Source organism: Myxine glutinosa, chromosome 4 (genome assembly GCF_964187855.1).
Source record: "Myxine glutinosa chromosome 4, kmMyxGlut1.1, whole genome shotgun sequence".
NCBI classification, from domain to species: domain Eukaryota; kingdom Metazoa; phylum Chordata; class Myxini; order Myxiniformes; family Myxinidae; genus Myxine; species Myxine glutinosa.
Genome location: NC_136264.1, coordinates 129,977,732 through 130,003,744, shown reverse-complemented (window position 1 = coordinate 130,003,744; position 26,013 = coordinate 129,977,732). Strand labels below are relative to the sequence as shown.

At 44.0% G+C, this 26,013-nt stretch overlaps 1 protein-coding gene across 1 annotated transcript; it reads right to left on the bottom strand.

The window, feature by feature from the left end:
- Positions 1-10,267: 10,267 nt before the first annotated feature.
- LOC144891806 (uncharacterized) lies at positions 10,268-25,568 on the bottom strand. The gene is made up of 2 exons (XM_078776422.1): positions 25,436-25,568; positions 10,268-11,280 (listed from the first exon to the last, which is right to left on the bottom strand). The coding sequence occupies exons 1-2, from the start codon at positions 25,506-25,508 to the stop codon at positions 11,024-11,026; spliced, it is 330 nt and encodes a 109-aa protein (XP_078632548.1). The 5' UTR covers positions 25,509-25,568; the 3' UTR covers positions 10,268-11,023.
- Between the last annotated feature and the right edge of the window lie 445 nt (positions 25,569-26,013).

Here is a 26,013-nt window from a genome sequence, read left to right as displayed (position 1 = left end):
AGGTTGGTGGTCTTTCCGTCTTCTACCGACTCCTCTCTGGCCTTGCCCCCCCAGCCCTCTCTGGGCTCTGCCCCCCAAATATTCCAACAGGTCGCACAAGATCTGCCTGCAACCCTCTTATGGTTAAACTGCCAAAATCAAGACTTTCTGCTCACCATCACTCCTTCATTCCTCTTTTCTCCCACCTCTGGAACAAACTCCCTCACTCTCTTCAATCCCACTCCACCCTCCAGGTCTTTAAAACAGCTGTTCACCACCATCTCTTATCCTCCCCCATCCAAAACCTTGATCTTTTCTACCCCTGCTAATTTCGGTCCCCTTGTGTTTTATACCTCTCCCCCCCCCCCCCCTCCCCATCCCACGCCTCCTGCCCCCAAGCCCTCTCCCTCCCACACTTCTCCCTGCTCTCAAATGTTGTGGTTGTGTGCTTCCCCTTCTCTCCCCATCTTGTCCTCCGCTCCCTCTTTTTGTATATTTTGTTAGTCTGGTTGATTTGTTTGTGAAATAAATGTTAGCTCTTTCACGAGCCTCGATTGAGTATACAAAAAAAAAAGAAAAAAAAAAGAAGAAGTCCAAGGGAGACGATGTATTGGGGCACGTCTGCTCTCTAAGGTTGGCATTCGACTTTCCCATCCGGTTTTTGATAAATTTGTGTTGACTATCAAATTCCACCATGTTCTTTATGAAAAGCTAACCTAAGAAATACATTCGTGATGTACCAGTATTCATCAGCGTTATTTTTTTGTTACATTGACTTCATCAATAGACCAAGATAAGCGGTATATTGGGGGTACGTCTGCTTTGTATAAGGCTGGAAGTTCTACATTCCCGTTCAGTTTTTGATATTGTGTTGTCCTTGCCACCCAGCTCTAACTGATAATTTAAAATTAATATAAATTTGTGCTCAGTTCCTTTTTATTAATACGTGTTGGGTTCTGACTTCTGATTTACAGTATATATTCAGTTATAGCACAAAATATATTTGGCCGACCTCCCCCATCATCATCCACGACATCCCCCCTCCACTATTCCCACGTATCCATGAACACCCCACAACTAATCCACACCCCTTTCCCTCACTCCCGGGGAAAGCAGACATGGTCAAAGATGCCTGTGCCTCTGCAGTGACACGCGCGAAGGACACTGATTCATGCTAGTATATCTAATATATGGAGCTCATTCTAATCACTCTCTCCCTCACTGACTCACTGACTGGTATTAATGTTTGGTACCTTCCGGTTGATGTAGAATCTGAAAATGTGTGTGCCGACGGACATTGAAGTTGATACACAGGGGAAAATCACAGAACCGTCGGAAAGCATCTGTAAAAAACTTTTATGTAAAAATCGACAAACGCATCCGTAAAAAAAAACCCCCCCAAAAACCTCAATTGATAACTAGCATTTGAAAATTGTAATTTATATAACTGTAAACTGTGAAATAAAAACCTCAATGAAATGTACATAAAAATCCGTAAATGTGTCCGTAAAAATTATAGGGGCAATACCCCTGGGCGCTCACCTGGTAGAATAAAGCAGTATACTACATGACTAATGATATTTTAAACAGCATCATGGTATTTTAAACCAATTTTAATGGTTGCTAGAAGACAGGGCAAGATGTAGAATCACATACTAATGTAATCATAAAACTTTAAACAAACAAACAAACAACCTCTTGTGGGGGCAACCCCCACTCCTCGTATACCTCCTCAGACCCCAACTTTTCTAATGCCTTGAACAAACATTGGTACATCACATGCGATGAAAGTTGTGATCAGGTTTCATCAAAATTGTGTGTAGTTTCGGAGAAGAGAGTAAATACCTATTTTAGAGGGTAAAACTATCCCCTTCAACCCAGATTGTTTTTTAATGCAGTTAACAAACTTTGGTACATCACGGGTGATGAAGGTTGTGGTCAAGTTTCATCAGAATTGCGTGTGTAGTTTCAGAGAAGAAAGCAAATACATATTTTGGGGGGTCAAACCTGGATCCACTTTGTCCCCTGGTAGACCCCCTTTAGACCCCGATTTTTTAAATTTTATTCCGTGAACAAACTTTAGTCACAACATACCAAATATTATTTGTGTCAAGTTTGGTCACAATCCCATCAGCGATTTCGGAGAAGAAGTTTGCTAACGTTTACAGACTGACGGACAGACGACGCTCCATCGCTTACGCTCCCTGGAACCTGTCTCTTTCCTTTTCTCTCCTTCCCTCCCTCTCTCTTTACTTTTCTATCTCTTTCTTTCGCTCTCTCTCTCTCTCTCTCTTTCCTTTTCTACCTCTTTCTCTCTCTCTTTCTTTTTCTCTCCCTCCCTCTCTCTTTCTTTCTTTTTCTCTCCCTCACTCTCTCTTTCTTTCTTTTTCTCTCCCTCCCTCTCTCTTTCTTTCTTTTTCTCTCCCTCCCTCCCTCTCGATGTTCCGGGTGAGCAAAGAAAACCAAAAAAAAAAAAGCTCAATTGATAGGAGATTGGTGATGCTTGCCTATAATCATAAAGATTTTATATATTATGAACCTACATACGAAGCACGGTTCGTTATTGCTTACACAATGTGTATATATCTATATATTATTTTCTTTTGTTTGAGCATCTCTGATGAAAAAATGAACACCTTTCCAAGATGGGCCAATATACAGCAGAAATTTTGAATGAATTTTATTCTCTTTTTGGAGAACAATCGACATTTCTGCTCGCATCCTTCATGTTGAAATACTAACACGTGAGTAGGACCTCGGCTGCCACAAGCATATTATTTTGAGCCACTTTAGCTGCCTTGAATGGAACAATAAATCGTGAGCAGCAAAAGAGGTTTTTTTTCGTCCATTTTGAATTTCCACTCAAGGTCATCTCCAAAGCTGCTTAAAGCCCTCCAGGTGATGACGATGTGAGATTTAAAGCGGGCACGCTTTGCCCTATACGTGTTTGTTTATTGTGGAGCTGAATTCCAAGTCGGGCTCCATGCGGATCCGGCTTATGGTGTCGCAGATGTTCGTGAGAGAAAAATGAAATACTCTCGTCAGAACAACCCGGGCCTACTTATTATGGCTGCCCTGTTTGTGATAACGGCTCGTCGCCTGGCAGGAAAAACATCGGTTCGGCATCGGACCGATTATCCAACCTCTTTTCAGTTTGGTCTCGTGCAAGGACACGCCGAGGAGGAATTGCCTCTCATGGACGGGTGATTGCAAGAAGTGGTGAGGCTAAGGGGTTAGTTGGGATGGTTGTAAATATGTCTGCTCAAGCAAAATCGTTGAAAGATTCCAATGAATTAAAATCAGACAACGATTGGCTTGATTGGTTTTGATGAGGGTTGAAGCACTTGTGATTTGGTGAGGTTTTACACTCGTTAATCAATATACAAGTGGAATAACCAAAAAATGATGTGTTTGCCCAAATCCTGTCACAATACCTCCTGAGTTTTTATAAGTTGGCACTTAACTCGCGAACTCGTGTTCAAGGTTGAACACACGTGACAACTCACCTTTAAAAAAAACGGAAAATTCGGCCAACTGTCGGGGACGCCTCTTCGTGGTGGTTGTACCTCCAAAGCAAGTCGAGGGCCGAATCTTCCCCATTTTTCCCGCTGCCTGGATTTGTCAGGGCAGCGCAGTCACGGTCAGAGTGCCGATCGGTCCAAATGGACCGGCCCTTTCCCTCTTGTCTCGGTCTCTATTTTTCTCTCACCTCCTCTCTCTCCCTCTCCTTCTCCTCCTTTCCCTCTCTCTCTCTCTCTCTCTCTCCCCCTCCCTCTCTTTCTCTCTCCCCCTTGTTCTGTCTCCCTCTGTCTCCCTCTGTCTCCCTCCGTCTCTCTCTCTCTCTGTCTCTCTTTCTTTTTTTTTCTCTCTCTCTCTCTCTACCTTTTTCTCTCTCCCCCTCTCTCTCTCCCCCTTGTTCTCTCTTTCTCCCTCTCTCTCCCCTTGTTCTCTCTCTCTCCTTCTTTTTCTCTCTCTCTTTCTCTCCCCCCCCCCCTTGTTCTCTCTCCCTCTCCCCCCCCCCTTTTCTCTCTCTCTCTCTCTCCTCCTTTCTCTCTCTCTCTCTCCCCTTTTTCTCTCTCCCTTTTTCTCTCTCCCCCCTCTCTCTCCCCATTGTTCTCTCTCTCCTCCTTTTTCTCTCTCCCTCTCTCTTTCTCTCTCCCCCTTGTTCTCTCTCCCTCTCCCCAGATTTTCTCTCTCTCTCTCTCTCTCCCCCTTTTTCTCTCTCCCTCTCTCTCTCCCTTTTTCTCTCTCTCTACCCCTCTCTCTCTCCCCCTTTTTCTCTCTCACCCTTTTTCTCTCTCCCTCTCTCTTTCTTTTTCTTTCTTTTTCTCTCTCCCCCTTTTTCTCTCTCTCCTCCCCCCCCCCCCCATTTTTCTCTCTCCTGCTCTCTCTCCCCCTTTTTCTCTCTCCCTCTCTCTCTCCCCCTTTTTCTCTCTCTCTATCCCTCTCTCTCTCCCCCTTTTTCTGTCTCCCCCTTTCTCTCTCTCCCTCTCTCTTTCTTTTTCTTTCTTTTTCTCTCCCCCCCCCCCCCTCTCTCTCTCTCCCCCCTTTTTCTCTCTCCCTCTCTCTCTCCCCCTTTTTCTCTCTCTATCCCTCTCTCTCTCCCCCTTTTTCTCTCTCCACCTTTTTCTCTCTCCCTCTCTCTTTCTTTTTCTTTATTTTTCTCTCTAACTCTCTCTCTCCCTCTCCGTAACTCTGTCGTGGCCCTGACTTTGTGAAGGCGGGGGTACACCATCCTGGATGTGGGGAGTTTCTGAATCGCTCCTGGGAGATCGATCGGCTGTCTCACAACAGTGAGCTTGTTCGAGCGACTGTCTGGCGCTTTACTACAACAAGAACACCAACAATAACAACAACAACAACAACAACATACATTTGGAAAAAATATTTTGAAACCATCCATGAGGAAACACAAATGAAATGTTTTCCTTTTTCTTTAAATATCCTCGGTACGGTACTATTAGTTCTAACTGCTTTATTACTCCTCACATCATGCAAGTTGATATTTGCAAATAAATTGTTTAGGATTCTGGAGTGTTCGATATTTACCTGAATATTTTTACTGAACTTGCTGCTTTTAAACTTTGGTGAGTACGGGATATGCAGTGTTGCCCTCACTTTCTTGCATTTGCTATAATCAAAGAAAAATAAATTGCCGAAATGATCGTGTGACCGGTGACCTGTCGTCCGCGTTTGCACCCTGAGTAAAGTAGATAAGCATTTATTGCAGGAAATACCTGGCGTTGCTCAAGCGAAAAAGAAACATTAATATATTTGAAATGGGGGCAAATATAATGGAAAAGCAATTACATCCAAATCAGAATCCATCACAAATGTCAAATCGTCATTTTACCTTTTCGTTGAATATATTATGCTGCTGAATGTGCCGTTCATCACGTTTCTGAGTTAAGTATGATGCCATTCAGGAAGAAGAAGAAGCCTTACAACCAACTTGACCGCTTCCGGAATTGTTTGATTATTTGTGTTCAAATGTCTGGTAATTGTTTTGTATTTATTGATGTGAATGTGTTCTTGTATATAACTGTCATTAATCAAAAAGTCTTCGGCACCATAGAGAGATGTTTAAAAAATCCAAAAAAGACGAACTTTTTTTTCTTTTTTTGCCGAAAACACTCCCAGGCACTCACTGATGAACCTCTGAAAGTTTGACGAAGATCCGTTCAGCCAACTCTGAGAAAAATGGCGACACACAGACAGACAATCGGCTCTCTTATATACGTAGTAGTAGATTTGAGTCATTGAAGGGTACTTGTTGAGACCATACAATGAAAACAAACATTTGGACTTTGGAGATATCAAAACAGAAATCATTTGGTATTGCCTCGTCCCGGGTGGAATAATCTGGCATTGTCCGCTCTTCTATATGAATTCTGACGTTATAGACAAAGTGCATCAGTCCATCCAGACTGGATGCTCATTGGACACGTGGTCAGCCGTAAAAAGCCATATCCCCGACATGTTGCTCACACAAATGCAATAAAACAAATCAACCTGCAACTTTGTAGGTGGTGGAGCATTCATAGGTTTAAAGCAACGTTATAAACGTTTACCACAATAAATACTCATTTACGTGCACAATTTACTCAATAACCTTCAACATTTTGGAGGCAAATAAAGAGTTCTGCTCTTTCTAATGCTATTTAGCTTGCTTGTCCCTGACCTCAGGAAGCTGACTATTTGCATATTTCTCACCTCATGGAACCCATGCAAAAGGTCAGCATCTCTCTGGAAAGAAGAAGCAAGTATAATATAAAAATAGAGGCAAACGGATAGGTGGTGCGAGAGGTAATTAGGACTGTGGTATATGCACTGGCGAAAACAAAGGCCTCCATTTTGAAAGCTGACATTTGAATAATAAATGTCGCACCTTCACTATGGAAGACAAGTACAGAGACAGACTGACAGGCCTGCTGAGTTTCAAGAACTCGTGCTATTTCCAGCCATCACTTGTGCAATACAAGTCATTGGATTGAAAGCGCCGAAGGGAAAAAAAAAATGGACTCTGGCATATAGGAATGTCAACAATATGACAACTGAATGTTATTGTCATGTATGCATCGTGGAAGAGTTGGTGCAGAATGGAAGGGAACAAAATGGAAAGGTGGGAAACACCAATAGTAGAGAATACGTGAGAGCGAGATCAAGGGGGAACGGGGAGGGCACATGGGGATGAAGAACATGCACACGGGTTGAATGGAACACAACAAGAGGAGGAAGGGGAAAGTGGGGATGAAACAGAAAAGGAACAAACCAATCGACGACTAACAAACAAAAAGAGGTGAGGGAGAAGAGGGAAACCACATTTGTTGTTGTTGTCGTCGTTCAAATCTGCCGGACTGAGAAATATTCAAAGTGCTTCTATCAACAGTGGGAAGGAAAGTGATTGTGCAAGAATCATGGAGCAGGCATTTGCATAAGATTATATTGCGATGGGATTATGGACAATCGCTGTCGGCTACGATTGTACGATTGTCATCGTCTCGGGTACGAGTAGGCCCCGGTCCACCCCCGAGACCAGTCACGGTTGCGGGCCAGACCATTGCAGCAACAGAGAGGTTCAGGTACCCTGGATGTGATATAGACTCCATGGGCTACTCCTCACCTGACATTCGTCGACGTATGGGCCTCGCCTTGTCAACTTTTGGTCAGCCGAATGGTATGTGACGGAATAAACGACTTAGTCCATCAATACAACTCAGAGGATACACCACCTGTAATCCTGTATGTTGCTATTGCTCATATATGGGTCCGAAACCTGGACGATGCTTGTAGAGGATGGGCGAAAGCTCCAGGTCTTCGTCCCTTATAGGAGGTCGTCCCTGTAGGAACGTCTCTTTTTGGGCACGTTCGGAGACTGCCAGAAAACACAGCCACACAAATTGCTCTCAAATGAAGCTCATGGACGTTCACAGAGGAATCAACCCGGACCCGGACTGGAAATGGCTCCGAGGCCGCCCCTGCAGTAACATGGGAACATCAGCTTGAGGTAGACCACAAGTCCCAGGCACAACAGTTGTGGCAGTCTGCATTTGACATGATCTCTGGGAACGATTGCTTTGCGGAGGGATCAACACTCTGCATCCACCCCCCTCTAGTACGAAAAATTAATTTAGACAGCACCCACAATCTATACTATAAGAGAGCCATGTGTCTGTGTGTCGCCATTTTCTCAGACATTTTTCTCGTCAAACTTTCAGAGGTTCGTCAGTGAGTGTTGGGGAGTGTTTCAGGCAGAATTTAAAAGTTTTGAAAAATAAGTTGGATTTTGGGGGATTTAAAAAACATCGCTCCGTCATGGGTGTGGGGAAGTGTGTATCGAGACCCCATTCTTTAGTCGGAGTAGGGAAGTGGTTTCGGTCCTCATAAAAATATATAGACCAGGCAACACCGGGTAACCCTGCTTGCTATTATACAGGAGGAATTGCTTGCGTTCAGTTGAAGATCCATGCAAAGTGGAATGCAGCATCATTCTGTGAGATGAGTCGCAGAGTACAAACGTTTGCTCAATTAGAGCGTCCGCTAAGACTATAGGAGCTCAGCATTTAGATCCCCGTCCGTGGCATAACCAGGGACTTTAAAAACGGTATATTCTGTTTCCTTGCTTTATGCTCGACAGTAAAAATTGCCTGCTCCTGTGTTAAGTTTCTTGTAAGGGAACTGGTATACAAGGTAGTTGGTAATTTAAAATCCAAAAACAGAAACTGATCATTCAGTTGTGTTCACTTGGAATGTAATGCTTCCATAATAATAAACCAGGCTGTTCCGTACCCGACTTCGTAATTTGCAGCTCCTCCAAGCCACCTGTCTCCCCAGCTGGTTTGCTTCGTAATCAATTCGAGTTGTAGTTGTATCATTTCTCCTGAATATCCATCCTGCGTTTCAAGAACACCACAGTGATCATTACTGGATGCTTTCTCAATGTAGCTGGACATGCTCTGCCCCATCCTGTTCTATGTTTGACGTCATCGACCTCTCATGTACTGTAGCTACATGTACAAGGCACTTGTGCCCATTGAAATGAAGTACAGCTCTCCCCTGTAAAATAACATCTCATCTTGCTCTCCTCATTTAAGCTGCATCATTGGACATAATCAGCATTATCAGGCTGAAAGGAAAGCTCAGAAGTTATGTACTTGCCTTTGAGCTTAGAAGTGGTGTACTTTGGGAATTCCGGTTTCCAGTGTTGGGCTGCTGTTTGTTGGGATTCAGCGTTCCTCACAGCAGAACACAATGATTGCCTGCTCAATTTTTGTAGTTTCTACAGTGGAGAAAGATGGCGACTTGCGTTTTTGCAGGCTTTTGGATGAGTTACGTGGCCCAAACTTTCATTCCTTTATAATGTCTCATGAGAATAGTGACGTAATCACAACATGGCAGCAAATCACAACATGCATATGGCTTGTCCACATCATGACATATGTCAACACAGTCATCTTGTGTAACGTGTATGTTGCTTATGTGGTGGTGCGGATTCAGGGACTTCACAGTAATTACGAAACACATGGTAAATGCAAGAGAATGAACTTCAGAACTTTATTCCACGACGTATATCTATACGCAGGGAGGTACATCGCTCCACAGTGGATCATTGCTCAATAACATGATGTCATCGATTAGACATTGTACCTTTGGTATTTCTGCTAATACTCGATCCGTACTGCAAGGGCCAATGCAACTGCACACACCAGCCTGTTCTACTGGTACTTGTGTGTATTTATCGTTGGATACTTTTTGGAGTCTTCTTCCATTCCCATCTGATGATAAGCTTGGTGCAAATAAAGCTTGGATAATTTTTTCCCTCCTGCCAGTGCTCCCAGTATATCCTCCACACATGGTATCGGGTATTGATCCACCTGAAGTAATAAATTTATGGACACTTTGAAATCCCTGCAGAGCCTAATTGCTCCATTCTGCTTCACAATGGGGACTACTGCTGAGGCCCATTCACTCCATTCCACCATGGAGAAAATTCCTGCCTGTTCCAACCATTGAAGCTCAGCCTCTATTTTTGGATGCTGTGCATGTGGAGCTGGCCTAGTCTTGTTATAATTTGGCTTACTGTCCTCAAGGTCAACCTTGCTTTCGTGCCTTTCAGAGTTCCAATTTGATCACTGAAAACTTCAGAGCACTGGTAGAGTAAATGCTTCAATTGAGTATCATTCAATCCAGAAACGGTTAAGTCAACATGTATCGGCTTGACGGCCTGCCATTCGAGCTTTATCTTCTGCAACCAGTCTCTTCCCTAGATGGCTGGTCCGTGAGTGTCCACAGCATCTATAATTGCTTGTGCAACATACAAATACAGATTGACCATCTGACTGACATTGACCATTTACCATCTGTGTTTTCCAGGACTGTGGGACCCCACTATTCATGAAGGATATGTTCCTGGAAAATCCGTGAACAGCTAAATCTGTGAATAGTGGGGCATTGTTTCATTGGAAAAAGGGGGGATAGGTTCCCGAGTTGCGAAAATCCGCGAATAGAGAGGGACAAACCGTGAATGGCGAGGCAAAATCTGCGAATGGTGAGGCAAATCCCGAGAATGTCGACGATAATCAGCGAAGGTCGATGAAAATCCCATGAATGTATGTCGCGGCATTGTTTCAATGGGGGGGGGGGGGAGGGGGATACGTTATAGGCTCCCGGCGGTTCCTGATTCATAGAGGAAAAATTTTAAAGTTTAAAATGTTTTCGACTGCAAATGTACATTATTACAGTTTCATAAAAAATGCTTAAAAAAATAAAATGAAGGACAACAACAGGTACCATTTCCAATTTATTGAAGGAATGCACTTACAGTTTATTAAAAGTGCTTAACCAGCTTAACCACACGGCACCGTGAAACTAAAAAAAAAAAGCACAACACCATCATGTACCATTTAAAATTTTTATTTTACAAACACACGCAACTTTCAAATGATGATAGTGATGAATTAAAATCCCATGAATTCCTCGAACTTTGAGGGCGACCCAAATGATGGTGCAGCAAAATCGTGCACTAACGGAGAGCCAGGAGAGGTAGGAGAAGGTGAGGACGCTGGTGGGAATGCTGGTGAGGTCGCTGAGAGGAAGGCAGGAGAGGGTGTTGATGGTCTTGAGGTGGAGGGAGCAGGGCTGAAGAAATGGGTAATGGGGAGCTGACTGAGATTGCCCAACATTTTGATGCAGCTCTTTGTACGGGAGCAGCGCATCATCCAAGCCCCTCTTGAACTTGAGGTACCTCTCCACGACTGGGTCAGCGTCTTGCACCCTGTCGACAATTGCCCACATGTCCTGCAGCAACTCGCCCAGGAACTGGACTGTGAGGTTGGACCTCAGCACCTCTTTCTCATTACTGCCCGCGTCCTCCTCCTCTGAAACCTTTGGAATGGTGTCCAACTCCTCCTCGATGAGCGGGTTTAGGGAACGGTTCAGCATCATGGTTTTCAACATGAAGTCCCTCATCTGCGTGTTGTCCTCAATCCATATTCTGAGAGTCTTCTCCATCCTTTCCATGTGGACATTCGAGACCTGCTCTGTCTCATGTAGAATAATGGGTGACCACCTTCGTACTCAATACAGTGCTCGCTGAAATTTTCTCACGAATCGCCTTCTCCTTCTTCCGTATGTAGCGAATGGTGGATTCGTTGACGCTGTAATGCCTGCCAACAGAGTCCACACTCTCTCCTCTCGAAAGCCAGTCAAACAGCTCCACATTCTGGCTCAGGCACATCACTTTCTTCTGCCTCTTGGTAGTCGACGCATCTCCGGCACTGGTCTTGCGCTTGGGAGCCATGTCTGAGCAATGAGCAGAGTGAGTCAAAAACACAGGTCAAAGCAACGGGACGAGAACAATGATCGAGATCGAGGACACAATCTGTATATGTAGGATTGTGAGCATTGTGGGTAGTTGCGGGAGGTACTCTGCCCATTTTTTGTGGGGGATGTCATCGGATGATGCCATATTGAGCCTATCTGCTACTTTCAATAAAAGATTTAATGAAGCATTTGAATTCTATAGCTCATGGAGTTGACATGTTTTCGTCGCTGATGGAACATCCCCCAAAGCGTTTTCTTTGGGTAAGATCTCTGATGATGCCTTACTGTAAATTGCAAAATGTAATGATTTAATGAAGCATTTGCATTCTATAATTCGCGGAGTTGACTTGTTTACACATCTAGTGGGATATCCCGCGAAGCTCGCTTATAGTGCGGCTAAAATTTGCGGCCGCGAAAACAATGAAAATGCAAAGCACACAGCAGTGAATGTACAGTACTGTGCTGTACATTATAAGGAGGTAATTCTCGAGGCTCGTAGAAGAAGCTTTTTTTGCGTATGTCCTGCTGCTCTATGCATCGCTGGTGAAAGATGGGTTTTATAAATGTGTTAAGTTTGCGGCTCGTGAATTTCTTTTTGCGCCCCTGAAAAACCGCAGAACATGGCCGCGAATATGGGGGAGAGGAGGCGGGGTGGGGGGAGGGGGGAGGAACCGCAATTTCACGGAATACAGCTGCAAATAGAAAAAAAAACCGCGAATTTGCGGGACATTTTTCTGCGAATAGAGAAACATGTTGCATTTTATTAACCACAAATACGCGAGTTCCGCAAATAGCGAAACCGCGAATAGCGGCTATGGTACTTATATTATATAACTGTATTATATTAAGTGTTATAACGATATCCAATGAAGCCCTCATATACCACTCATGCATGAGAAATAATGCTGTAGGGAACGCGTCACCATATAACTAAAAGGATAATGACTTTTATCACCTCTCCTATATCTATCTGTGATAAACTATCTGTGAACTTTCCAACCCAGATTTCTCCCAATGGCAAATCTTCCCTTCTGGATCTGGTGATGACTAACTTTCCTGCCAATGTCTCATGCTCTTCCTCTGCTCCAACTGGTTCATGTAATCATATTCTTGGGATATTTAACATCTCTGGCTATTCTCAGAGAGCTGCCTCAACACCAGTGAGTCTTGCATTTCACTCAAGCAGTTTGTCAGGGACTGCAAGCAGCCATCTCTCTTCATATAGGTCTCCTATATCTACTGCCTCTGACATCAATTCTTCCTGGGAATTCTTCCAAAGCAAACTGCTCTCTCTCTCTCTCATGCACAGATTAATTCCATCTCATCTACAATTATCTTACCCTTTCCCCCATACCCCCTGCGATGAGGCAGTTGCTCTGAAAACGACTTGCTTTCTCTTCCTGGAAGGCTAATCCGACCAATGGAAATCTCAATGCATTCCAAATGGTCCACAACAAGTGTGTGCCCACTCTCAGGGGAGCCAGAAAACGACATCTGTCCAACCTGAAGAATGAACATTCAAACTAGTCTCCCTCCCCCAAAACCTGGTGGCACCTTGTAAAGATTGTTTCTAGTGTACGCTCACCGTCCATCCCTTCCCTCTCTTGAAATGGCACCACAGCTGACTCCACTAGTGAGAAGGCCGAATGCCTCAATTCTGTTTGCTTCCAAATATTGTGTACCCAACCCTTCACTCTCGGTACCCATCATTCCCTGTCATTCCAAAATTATCCTGGCCTCTGTGTCTTTTGCACCTTAGAACGTGGAGAAGTTTCTTTCAACCCTCGACTCTGACTTCACAACTGGATTGGACGGCATTAGTTCATGTGTCCTTAAAACCTGCTCTGCTGCTCTTGCATATCCTTTCACTTCCCTTTTCACCCATCATTTGTGCTAGGTCATCTTCCATCTGTGTGAAAATTTGCCAACATCACTGCATTACATAAACAAGAAAGAGCAATCAGAGATTGCAGACCCTCGTCAGGACGTGTTTTTGAGGCTTTTGTGTTAAAACAAATATGGCAGCCGAACCACGTGACGGATGACGTCATAATAATATTTTTTTCTCCACCAATTTATTCCTAGATAATGCTCAATAAATTTCATCTTGATTGGATGAAGGTTTGTACTTGTCGAATTATGACGTCATAATGGAGGTACCGATGACATCATCATTAACATATGTTATTCCCAACTAGAGAAATACCCGTGCTTCGCATGGGTGGGAGGCCAGAAGCAAACAGGCAATGCAGATACGGTGAATGCTAAAGCATGAAACCAATAAATTCCACATTCTTGTAGCACCTTCAGTCGCACGTCAGACATGGACAGCAAGTTCGTGAAGGATTTCCATGAAAAACGTACCTGTTCGCAAACAAACGGGTACGTTCACATAGAGAAACATCGATCGTGGGTCCATGGCGAATCTGCATATGGCGATGGCAAAATATGAGAAATTGAAGGTTTTAATTTTATTTTAAACGATTCATATAAACATCCGTTGAATCATATCACACGCAAATCATCAAAATCTAAACAGTATCTTTAGAATTTCAATAACAGCCACATCACTGTTCATATCGGTAAATATTATTCCATCGTGTTTCAAATCGTGATATCAACTGTACGCTTATGAAGCTCGTGAAGGCTTTGGGTGGTGAGGGGGCTTGAAGCCAGATTTTAATCTTACAGACGCGATATTGGTGCTCGCCGTCACTGCGATGCCAAGCGAAAGACGCCTCAGAGCTGTCACATTCACAATCGCTATGTCGTATGTACTCCTGATACGTGTTTTCTTCATTGTAAAAACTACCAAATCGACAGTTAAAAGGATTTTGAGCCGATAGGTGTTACGGCCTTGGAAAGATCGATGGAGACAGCGATCTGTTAGCGTATACACCGCCCAATTGGAATTATATGTGGAATTCTCTGATGTAGCTATGTGGAATTCTCTCATGTAGAGATTAAACGTCGTTTGAACTTTGGCCGAGGTCATTATTTACTTTTAATGATGTTTATATACGAATGATGTTTAATGATGTTTATATTGGTTTTGGGTCATCCTTTCCGCATATCTCGTGGGATTGTGAGTTGGAGAGACGGCCGTGATGGCGGGGAGGGGGTTGGAATTCTCTCAAGCAGGGATTCAACCCGTGCCATTATAAAAGGTCTTTGTCCGAGGTCACCGAGTCCGATCAGTGCAGCCATGCAGCGATCGGTGCAGCCGTTTGTGCGGCACCCGGGGAAACAACGTCACAATGAAAACATCGTCACAATGAACGTTATGTGAACGTGAACGTTATGCGGGAGTCCAAACCTGAGAATGCTGGAGACCAAAGCTGAAATTGGAAAAACTAAATAGCCTATTTTACTCCTAGAGATCCCAGGATTACGCACCCAAAATATCGTTGCGATCGGTTCAGCTATTTTTACAGTACCTTCGAACGGACAGATAGACAGACAGACAGACGGACGGACATTTGGTGAATTATAGTAAGATATATATATATATATATATATATATATATATATTGTTACATATTTATGTGAATGTATGTGAATTACCATTCAGGTCTTTGCTTATCCGTGTGTAGTATATTAAGTTGTGGTGTAGTTGTTGTGGTTGGAGGGTCAGGAGCCCTTCGGAACCAGTGGCCGGAAACGGAAGTGGCCGGAAACGGAAGAAGAAAAGACACGAGGAGAGAAAAGGACGGTGAATCTTCTTCCTCGCCCCGCGACGACAGAAGGTGGAATCGACCTTGCGCTGCGCGGAAAACAGCGGCGTTCCGAAACCCGTTTGGTGAGAGAGGAGTTACCTGGACGCGTAACTACCTGTTGACACGTGAAGTCCCCGTGAGTTCGTGCACGGAACCAAGCGGTCGCACGTTGGGCCGCGCGCGCATTGCAAACCGCGCCGGGTTCTGCCCCGTCTACAAGGCCGCGTACGGGTCGCACGTCGAACCTCGCACGCGGTGAAAAACCGCGTTTGGGTTTCGCCCCGTCTACAAGGACGCGTACGGGTCGCACTTCGGGGCCTCGCGCACGTTGGAAGCCGCGCTGGGTTTTGCCCCGTTGCTTGGCAAGGAGGTGCGCTGCAACAGCTGTCCCCGGTACGAGACGGCACGTTTGGAGCACGTCCGCCCGGGGTTCGTTCAACCGCCCGAGTGCGGAGACGCCGAGTAGCAGTATCTTGGTCCGGAGGGGCCCAGAGACATTGTGAGGAGCAGAGACCGAAAGGGGGTGTGAGTACTCACCGGGACACACATGTATAAGATGGCCATCTTAATCTTAGGGAATTGATTGTGAATTGGGAATTGGTGATGATTATGTATTGTTGATTGCTCGGGGAAAATCTCCGTGGTTGTGTCCTTGAAATATTGTTGATGGTTGTGTCATTGAAATTGTTTGGTATCATTACCATTGAAATATATCCTTGAACGTCAGTTGTCTCTTGGGTGAAATTCATATGGCTTGCGTGGCGAAAGCGCATATATAATACAGCTTTCTGGCGAAGTTCCTCTCACGGTCCGGGGGTCACTGAGACCAGGTATTCACCGAGGGGACCACGTAACAGAATTGGGGGCTCGTCCAAATTACGATTTGCGGTTTCGCAATTGGGTCTACGTCCGGGATTTAAAATTGTATAAAATAATAAAATAATAATTTTTATTAATTAAAATTTATTAATTAATTATTAATTGGTAATTTTTTTTTTGAGAAATTGGGGTAAAATCTTGGGTGAAGGTTAACAGGTGTTAACGATAGGCACCATGGCGTTTGTGGCACAGAACTTTGGGGTAACACCGAGTGAGGCACAGTTCCGAGCGTTGCTAAAGTCGGACCTCTTGAAATTGGCCAAACATTTTAACTTGGAGGTCCGAACTAATTTGAGGAAGGCAGAGTTGCAGGCCACGGTGATACAATCTATGGTGGGATTAGGAAAATGGGACGAGTTAGCCTGGGAGTGGCTACCCGAAGAACCAGAAGACGTTGAGCTCCGGAAACTGGAGTTGCAGTTACGGAGCCAGGAACGGATTAAAGAAGAAGAAAGGAAAGCAGAAAAGGAAAGAGCAGAAGAAGAAAGGAAAGCAGAAGAGAGGAGAGAAGAGAAGCAAGCAGAGGAAAGGAGAGTGGAAAGAGAACTCCAGGAAAGGTTAAAAGAAGAAGAAAGGAAAGCAGAAAAGGAAAGAGCAGAAGAAGAAAGGAAAGCAGAAAAGGAAAGAGCAGAAGAAGAAAGGAAAGCAGAAAAGGAAAGAGCAGAAGAAGAAAGGAAAGCAGAAAAGGAAAGAGCAGAAGAAGAAAGGAAAGCAGAAGAGAGGAGAGAAGAGAAACAAGCAGAGGAAAGGAGAGTGGAACGAGAACTCCAGGAAAGGATGAAAACAGAGGAAAGGAAAGCAGAAGCAGAGGAGAGAAAAGCGGAAAGGGAATTAAAGGAACGTGACATGGAGCTTCAGCAAGAAATCAAATTCAAGGAGCTGGAGTTAATGAGAGAACGGGGAGAGGCACCACCCTTGCTGACGGGGTCGACACCTAACCAGAAAACCTGGGATGTGGGCAGACATGTGAGGCTGGTTCCACCGTTCAGTGAAAAAGAAGTCGCAAAATTTTTTCCACACTTTGAGAAAGTGGCTCGACAATTAAACTGGCCGGAGGAGGCATGGACCATACTCGTGCAAAGTGTGCTGGTGGGGAAAGCTCAGGAAATTTATTCGGCGCTACCAATGGACCAATGTGCAGATTATGAGGTACTGAAGAAGCACATCCTCAAAGCCTATGAGTTGGTTCCGGAAGCCTACAGGCAAAAATTCAGGAATGCCAGGAAGAGGGAGAGTGAGACCCATGTGGAGTTTGCCAGAGTGAAAGAAAACATGTTTGATCGGTGGTGTGAGTCAAAAGGAGTCGGGAAAGACTTCGAGAAATTGCGGGACTTGATCCTGGTGGAGGAATTCCAGCAGTGTGTCCACGAGGACATCAAAGTGTACCTGCAGGAAAAGAAGGTACCAAAGTTGTGGGACGCAGCCACCATGGCAGATGATTATGCCTTAACCCACCGAATAGGGGTCCACGAACCTAACTCCTCGCCTAGATCTCCGTAGGGGAGGTGGGGAACAGCAGGTGCGGAGAACGACCATACATGGCGGCGGCCTCGAGAGGATTATGGGGACAACTATGATACCCCACCGGTTCGAAATCGGAGGGATGAGGGCCCAAGACAAACTTATAGTTCGGGGGGCCCGAGGCAGACCACGAGTTTTTCCTCCGGGCCTACTTGCGCTTTTTGCAAGAAACCTGGACACTTGATGTCCAGTTGTTACCGCAGGAAAAGCGAAGACCCAGAGCGGAGTCCGACTACTACGACTCCAAACGCAATGGCCATTGTGAGAAATCGCCATCAAAAGGGTTACCAACCATTTATTTCAGAGGGGTTTGTGTCACGGGATGGAGCCTCGACTAACCGGAAACCGGTTAGGATATTGAGGGACACAGGGGCACATCAATCTTTAATGCTTGAAGGCATTTTGCCATGGTCCGAGGAGACGGCAACGGGGGATAGTGTTCGTTTACAGGGGATCGGGGGCGGTGTTAGTGCTCCCCTTCATGTCATCCATTTGGAGTCCGATTTGGTGTCAGGACCGGTCACCGTCGGTTTACAAGCCACGCTTCCTGTAGAGGGTGTATCTGTGGTTATCGGGAATGATTTGGCCGGGGGTCAAGTTTATGGTAACCTGAGGGTTGGTAAAGAGCCCAGCAGGGAAAATAACGCCACACCAGCTCGGGATGGCGACAAAAGTGCCAAGCTATTTGTAGGGGGACTGAACTTCAAAACAGAGGAAGAGGTTCTGACCTCTGTCTTCAACAGATATGGGCCGCTGGTGGAAGTGCGGTTGGTAAGAGACTGGGAAACGCAACAGTCAAGAGGGTTCGGCTTTGTCACGTTTGCCAGCACAAAAGACGCCAGAGAGGCAGAGAAGGATTGGAATGGCAAGGATTTGGAGGGTCGGACCATAACAGTAGGGAAGGCATTTCGTAGGCGTCGAGAGGTCTACAGGAGAAGACAACTGGGCGGTAGTTTTGGTGGTGGCCGAGAAGGAGACCGCTATTCATGGGACTACAGGGACCAGTGGTCCCACCCTAATTATTAGGGAAGTTCTGAGAAGTGGAAGCACTGAAGGCGGCGGAGCCGCCGAGCCAAGATTCCTACACGAATTAACCGTGAACGCCGTTCCTAAAGGCGTCCAGGTAGTGAACTTTCATGCATGGACTAACCGTGAACTCCACGTTCCTCAAGGCGCCCATGTAGAGAACTTTCCTGCACGGACTAACCGTGAACTCCGCGTTCCTAAAGGCATCCATGTAGTGAATACTCGGCTTGGCCTCCCGGAAAAAGTGCTATCGAGTTGCTTAACTTTGGATCTTTGATCAACCCTTAACCTTCATTCCCAAGATACGGACGGTCAAAGTCAGAGGGTCATGAGATGGAGTTTGATTTGGCAGGGACAATGTCGTTGTTGGTACTTAGTCCAGAGGGAGTAATCTGGAGGGGTTGTGGTGACAATTTGGTTGCTTTATTTTTAAGTGATAACTGGGCCCGGGGGGAACTGATAATGTGGGGGGGGGGTTGAGTTATCTGGTTTGTTTCTCCAAATTGGCCGGCAAAGAAAGTTTTCGCTGGGTTCAGACTTTCTTTCTTGAAGGGGGGGAGTGTTACATATTTATGTGAATGTATGTGAATTACCATTCAGGTCTTTGCTTATCCGTGTGTAGTATATTAAGTTGTGGTGTAGTTGTTGTGGTTGGAGGGTCAGGAGCCCTTCGGAACCAGTGGCCGGAAACGGAAGTGGCCGGAAACGGAAGAAGAAAAGACACGAGGAGAGAAAAGGACGGTGAATCTTCTTCCTCGCCCCGCGACGACAGAAGGTGGAATCGACCTTGCGCTGCGCGGAAAACAGCGGCGTTCCGAAACCCGTTTGGTGAGAGAGGAGTTACCTGGACGCGTAACTACCTGTTGACACGTGAAGTCCCCGTGAGTTCGTGCACGGAACCAAGCGGTCGCACGTTGGGCCGCGCGCGCGTTGCAAACCGCGCCGGGTTCTGCCCCGTCTACAAGGCCGCGTACGGGTCGCACGTCGAACCTCGCACGCGGTGAAAAACCGCGTTTGGGTTTCGCCCCGTCTACAAGGACGCGTACGGGTCGCACTTCGGGGCCTCGCGCACGTTGGAAGCCGCGCTGGGTTTTGCCCCGTTGCTTGGCAAGGAGGTGCGCTGCAACAGCTGTCCCCGGTACGAGACGGCACGTTTGGAGCACGTCCGCCCGGGGTTCGTTCAACCGCCCGAGTGCGGAGACGCCGAGTAGCAGTATCTTGGTCCGGAGGGGCCCAGAGACATTGTGAGGAGCAGAGACCGAAAGGGGGTGTGAGTACTCACCGGGACACACATGTATAAGATGGCCATCTTAATCTTAGGGAATTGATTGTGAATTGGGAATTGGTGATGATTATGTATTGTTGATTGCTCGGGGAAAATCTCCGTGGTTGTGTCCTTGAAATATTGTTGATGGTTGTGTCATTGAAATTGTTTGGTATCATTACCATTGAAATATATCCTTGAACGTCAGTTGTCTCTTGGGTGAAATTCATATGGCTTGCGTGGCGAAAGCGCATATATAATACAGCTTTCTGGCGAAGTTCCTCTCACGGTCCGGGGGTCACTGAGACCAGGTATTCACCGAGGGGACCACGTAACAATATATATATATATATATATATATATATATATATATATATATATATATATATATATATATATATATATATACGCATGGTTGAAACTGCAGAAGTTAAAAAAAACAGAAAAGTATTCCTTTGTCGGGTATCCGTGGGCATGCTCCCCCAGAAACTTTCGAAAATTGATGTTAAAATATGCACGTTGGGGGTAATTTTGTCCAAACTGTAATAATAATAAAAACTATGCAAGAAAAAAAGTGATATTTAGGGAATATTTTTTGATTTCACCTGAACATCCATTGCTGGGAAAATTATTTTCAGTTAGTACATCTTTTTACTATTATAAGATAAATTAATTCTGAACACCACATACAATTCCAGGACTTTTTATACACTAATGGATTTGTTGGTCAAAATTTGTAGCATGCCCACCTGCTGTAGTGCTTGAGCATTTCCTTGCCTTTCATCAAACACAGATGTGCTTGGGCCAAGGTGGGGGTGGGGGATTATACATTTGTTATTATTATTATTGCCAAATTATACTACTATTGTTATTGTTGTGAATATTATTAGCATGAATTAAAAAATGCTCTGATACAATGCTATCATTGTTTTTTTGTTTGTTACTTGCAAAATCGAAGATTTTTCAAGTATATTGGTCGGTTGCATTTGTGGTTCTGTCTGTCTGTTTGTTACTTGCAAAATCGAAGATTTTTCAAGTATATTGGTAGGTTGCGTTTGTGGTTCTGTCTGTCTGTTTGTTACTTGCAAAATCGAAGATTTTTCAAGTATATTGGTCGGTTGCATTTGTGGTTCTGTCTGTCTGTTTGTTACTTGCAAAATCGAAGATTTTTCAAGTTTATTGGTAGGTTGCGTTTGTGGTTCTGTCTGTCTGTTTGTTACTTGCAAAATCGAAGATTTTTCAAGTATATTGGTCGGTTGCATTTGTGGTTCTGTCTGTCTGTTTGTTACTTGCAAAATCGAAGATTTTTCAAGTATATTGGTAGGTTGCGTTTGTGGTTCTGTCTGTCTGTTTGTTACTTGCAAAATCGAAGATTTTTCAAGTATATTGGTAGGTTGCGTTTGTGGTTCTGTCTGTCTGTTTGTTACTTGCAAAATCGAAGATTTCTTCAAGTATATTGGTCGGTTGCGTTTGTGGTTCTGTCTGTCTGTTTGTTACTTGCAAAATCGAAGATTTTTCAAGTATATTGGTAGGTTGCGTTTGTGGTTCTGTCTGTCTGTTTGTTACTTGCAAAATCGAAGATTTTTCAAGTATATTGGTAGGTTGCGTTTGTGGTTCTGTCTGTCTGTTTGTTACTTGCAAAATCGAAGATTTCTTCAAGTATATTGGTCGGTTGCGTTTGTGGTTCTGTCTGTCTGTTTGTTACTTGCAAAATCGAAGATTTTTCAAGTATATTGGTAGGTTGCGTTTGTGGTTCTGTCTGTCTGTTTGTTACTTGCAAAATCGAAGATTTTTCAAGTATATTGGTCGGTTGCATTTGTGGTTCTGTCTGTCTGTTTTTTACTTGCAAAATCGAAGATTTTTCAAGTTTATTGGTAGGTTGCGTTTGTGGTTCTGTCTCTGTTTGTTACTTGCAAAATCGAAGATTTTTCAAGTATATTGGTCGGTTGCATTTGTGGTTCTGTCTGTCTGTTTGTTACTTGCAAAATCGAAGATTTTTCAAGTATATTGGTCGGTTGCGTTTGTGGTTCTCTCTGCCTGTCTGTCTGTTTGTTTGTTTGTCACCGGCCTACAGGTCACAATTTTCAACCGATCTTCACGAAACTTCACCAAATGGTAGAGTTGGTCAAAAGCAAGAAGCCTATTGTTTTTGGGGTCAAAAGGTCAAAAGGTCAACATAGGCCAAACGTCACCAACTTTGCTAAATTTCTAAAATCCTCAATTTTCATCCGATTGACTTGAAATTTGAAGAGGACTTGCATATCTGGTCATTGAATTCAACCACCAAGTATTTTTGAGGTCAACATAGGCCAAAAGGTCAACATAGGCCAAATTTCTAAAATCCTCAATTTTCATCTAATTGACTTTAAATTTAAATAGGACTTGCATATCTGGTCACTGAATTCAACCACCAAGTATTTTTGAGGTCAGCATAGGCCAAAAGGTCAACATAGGCCAAGTTTTTAAAATCCTCAATTTTCATCCGATTGACTTGAAAATTGAACAGCATTTGCACATTGAGTAACTAAATAGGGAAACTAACTTTTTGACGTCAAAAGGTCAAAGGTCAACTCAAGGTAAAATTTTCAAAGTCATCAATTTTCATCTAAAAAGCCGTCAATTCTCAACCGATTGACTTGGAAATTGAACAGCATTTGCCTATCGAGTCACTGAATTAGGAAACCAACTAATTTTGAGGTCAAAAGGTCAAAGGTCAACTGAAGGTCAAACCTTCCAAAATCATCAATTTTCATCTGAAAAACCATCAATTTTCATCCGATTGACTTGGAAATTGAACAGCATTTGCACATTGTGTCACTAAATAGGAAAACCAACTATTTTTGAGGTCAAAAGGGCAAAGGTCAACTCTAGGTCAAACTACCAAAATCATAAATTTTCATCTGAAAACCCATCAATTTTCATCCGATTGACTTGAAAATAGAACAGCATTTGTGTATTGCCTCACTGAATTTGGAAACCACGTGTTTATGAGGTCAAAAGGTCAAAGGTCAACTCAAGGTCAAACTTCTAAAATCATCAATTTTCATTCGATTGACTTGAAAATAGAACAGCATTTGTGTATTGCCTCACTGAATTGGGAAACCATGTATTTATGAGGTCAAAAGGTCAAAGGTCAACTCAATGTCAAACTTCTAAAATCATCATTTGTAATCTGAAAAATCGTCGCTTTTCATCCTGTTGACCCGAGCTTTGATCAAGATCGTAAATTTTAATCTTCATGAAATGGACAATTTGCTGTATCAATGGAAAAGTTTTTTTTGGGGGGGGGGGGGGATTTTGCAAGTATCGTGCTACACATGACGTCTTCTTGTAATTATAATGTCATGCCGTGGAAGGACCGGTTGATCTACTCAATACACCTTAACATGGCGCGTGTTTAGAAACATGGGAATTCTTCTGGTTTATTTATCGTTAATTATCCTAATCAACCAGGAGATCATGACGATCATTTTGGTGTATCACATTCCACATCAGAAAGCTCCAATAGAACTCCACACAAAAAACCTGTTCCCCCCACCCTCCTGCCCCTACCCCACCCCTCCTGCCCCTACCCCACCCCTCCTCCACACCCACACCTCATAGTATAGATAGGAGAATAAAAAGAAACGTTGCACGACGCTAAAAGCAGAAGCACAAACCTCACAGATCAAGTGATATTTTCAACGGAAGAAAATAATTAGTAGTCAGACATCATGTGATCGTTTTAAGGCCATTTTCCCCCCATTAGAGTGGGGGTTAGCCTTGCGGCCCCATTACAATCATGGTTCCTTGGTTGAGGCAATGTTTTTATGGCCAGATGCCCTTCTGATGCCAACCCTTGGTCACCTCTTACAATGCACAGGGATACAGTGTACCTATTCTAAATCGGGATACACACCGAGATCATTCAACCCAGCAAGCTGGTACTCAATTTGCCGACCTCAGAAGGATGACAGGCTGAGTCAACCCCCCTGGCGTTAATTGAGACCATCGACTGGGATTCAAACTCAGGATCCTAGGATCCCAAGCCAGCGCCCTAACCGCTAGGCTACACCAGGCTTTTTATGTGAAACAACAGGAAAATGCTTCGATTTGTTGAAGGAATCGAACTGCTGATCTGATTTAAAAAGATGATGAAATCAAAAATAAGAAGTTGAGAAAAACTCTGGAAGCACGTGAGATAACGAGAAGCAGAAATCACACGAAGTTTTGAAAATTACCTGAATACATCACCGATGACTCACAAAATAGCGCTGCGTAATAGAAGCCTTTACTGAATTAATCGTACAGATCAATGATAAATATGCCTTGGATCTAACTGACCCGACGCATGTAAAATCAGGGTAGTTTTATTTTAAATAATTGATTATTTATTTGTCTTACACCTGAACGAATTTTTTTTTTTCCGACTAATGTTTGTCACCATCTTATAGGAGCATACCTGGAAGGTCATGCAAATAAACATTTCTATAAAGTTATAGTACAACACAAATCATGCAGGGTCGGACCCATGTTATGCCACCTCGGGTTAATGACAAATTCACAGGGGAGGTTACATTGGTCATGCTCTCCAAGAAGAGACAAGTGGAATTGACAATTCTCACCACCTCCTCCTGCATCAAAGTTGCTTGTTAAGATTTATTGGCCTCGTATCAAAGTGGGTCATAACCCAACAGACATTATTGGGTTTTGTGTTTGTGTTCAGCAGAATCCCGTCTTTACTTCGTGTAATGTAAAGACGAAACTTCGGTATTTGCCATGACGTTCAAAGGAGGGAATGGCGCTGGGAAAATCCAATAATGAATGCTATTTCCGTATTTTCTGACGTAGACGTTCTTCTGCCTGGAGGACATCTCATCACGGCAATGTGCTTGCAAGCTTTTGTACCTGGATAACTTCCACAGGTATCTACATGGTTAAGGAATGAATCAGCATATCGGTATAGCACCTCAATTGCCAAAAATCGCAGCATGCTTTGCTGATGACGAAAATACGGAAAGCTCCGTATGGGTCGTCACAAATATACGGAGTTCCATGCTATACAGGAGTTTCTCCCATGTATTTTATGGTATCAGCACATACGCTGGGCTCTCGAGTTGCTTACACGGACCCGCCGCCACTACCGACCCTAAGGCCACCCCATTGATAACTCAGCAGCCTGACGGGTTATTAAGCAAACGTGGACGCTGGTTGGGATAATTAAGTCCAGCAGGGTCTTCTCGCCCTTCACGTCGTGTTACCTGTTGGTGACCTAATGACGTCAGCTAAGGAACGTGCCCTTAGCGTTCACTCATCTTCCAACTACTACTACTATGGCCGAGTGAACCATGAGTGAATGATGGCTAACTAATACCGGAGCGAAACAGCGGGGCAGACCTCCCATCTATCTACTACGTACACACTGTGTCGGATCAATGGAAGAAAGGACGAGAATGAAGCCAATGGAAAATGCACAACTATTATTTATTTACAAAGCAATGGTGTAAAGCACATTATTCACAAGTCTTTATTCAGCAAGCCATATCAAAGACAAAAGGGCATTATTTACAGCAACAAGCAAAGTACAAAAGCAGAAAAGAGCAGACTTATCCTATCACAAATTCTTATACAATCTCAACAAACAGAGAGACAAGGTACAGGACCTTCATTCATTCCACGAAGAAAGAAAGAATAATAGAATGAAAGTGGCAGTTTGGAGTACAGGAAATAGGAACGACTTCTCGCTCACCCGTGCAGCCTTTTGTCATTGGTGCACGTCCAGCAGGGGGCGGGTCCCACAATGCAGCTTGTGGAAATCGCATGTCACTCTGTGGAGGCCCTCAACGAGGCCCCCATGTCCGTCCACTCACGCTTGAACGTTCCTTTGTACAGTACATGGTTGAAAAGAATTCAGGTTCCTTGTTTAGTACTTGGCATGTTTGAAAAGTCTTAAGGTTAAGATTCAAAATATTTTTTTATTTTAAATAAATACCAAACGAGTAGAGCTACAATATTACATTCAAAATAATCCGCCCCCATGCCAAATAAATAAATAATATATCCTCCAGCACGCAACATTGCAGTGGCGTCTTTGGTGCCCAGCGACGCCGCCGTGCAGCACATGGAGATGGAATTGGGAGGGAGCGGTGGACAATAAATTGATTGATTAATTGTGTAATTAAAATAAATAAATAATGATCATCAAATAACTAATTACTTAATCAATTGGCTAATAGCATACCAAAAGCACAACTGTTTCATCTGAATCTGTAACTTTTTGAAAATTGATGAAGTAATTAATCGAAAAATAAAATAATTCATTAATAG

Excerpts from the sequence above, each read along its gene's own strand:
- LOC144891806 (XM_078776422.1), bottom strand. The coding sequence starts at position 25,508 with ATGCGATTTCCACAAGCTGCATTGTGGGACCCGCCCCCTGCTGGACGT. Across the intron at positions 11,281-25,435 it reads AATGACAAAAGGCTGCACGG|ACATGGCTCCCAAGCGCAAG; the intron begins GTGAGCGAGAAG and ends CTCATTGCTCAG.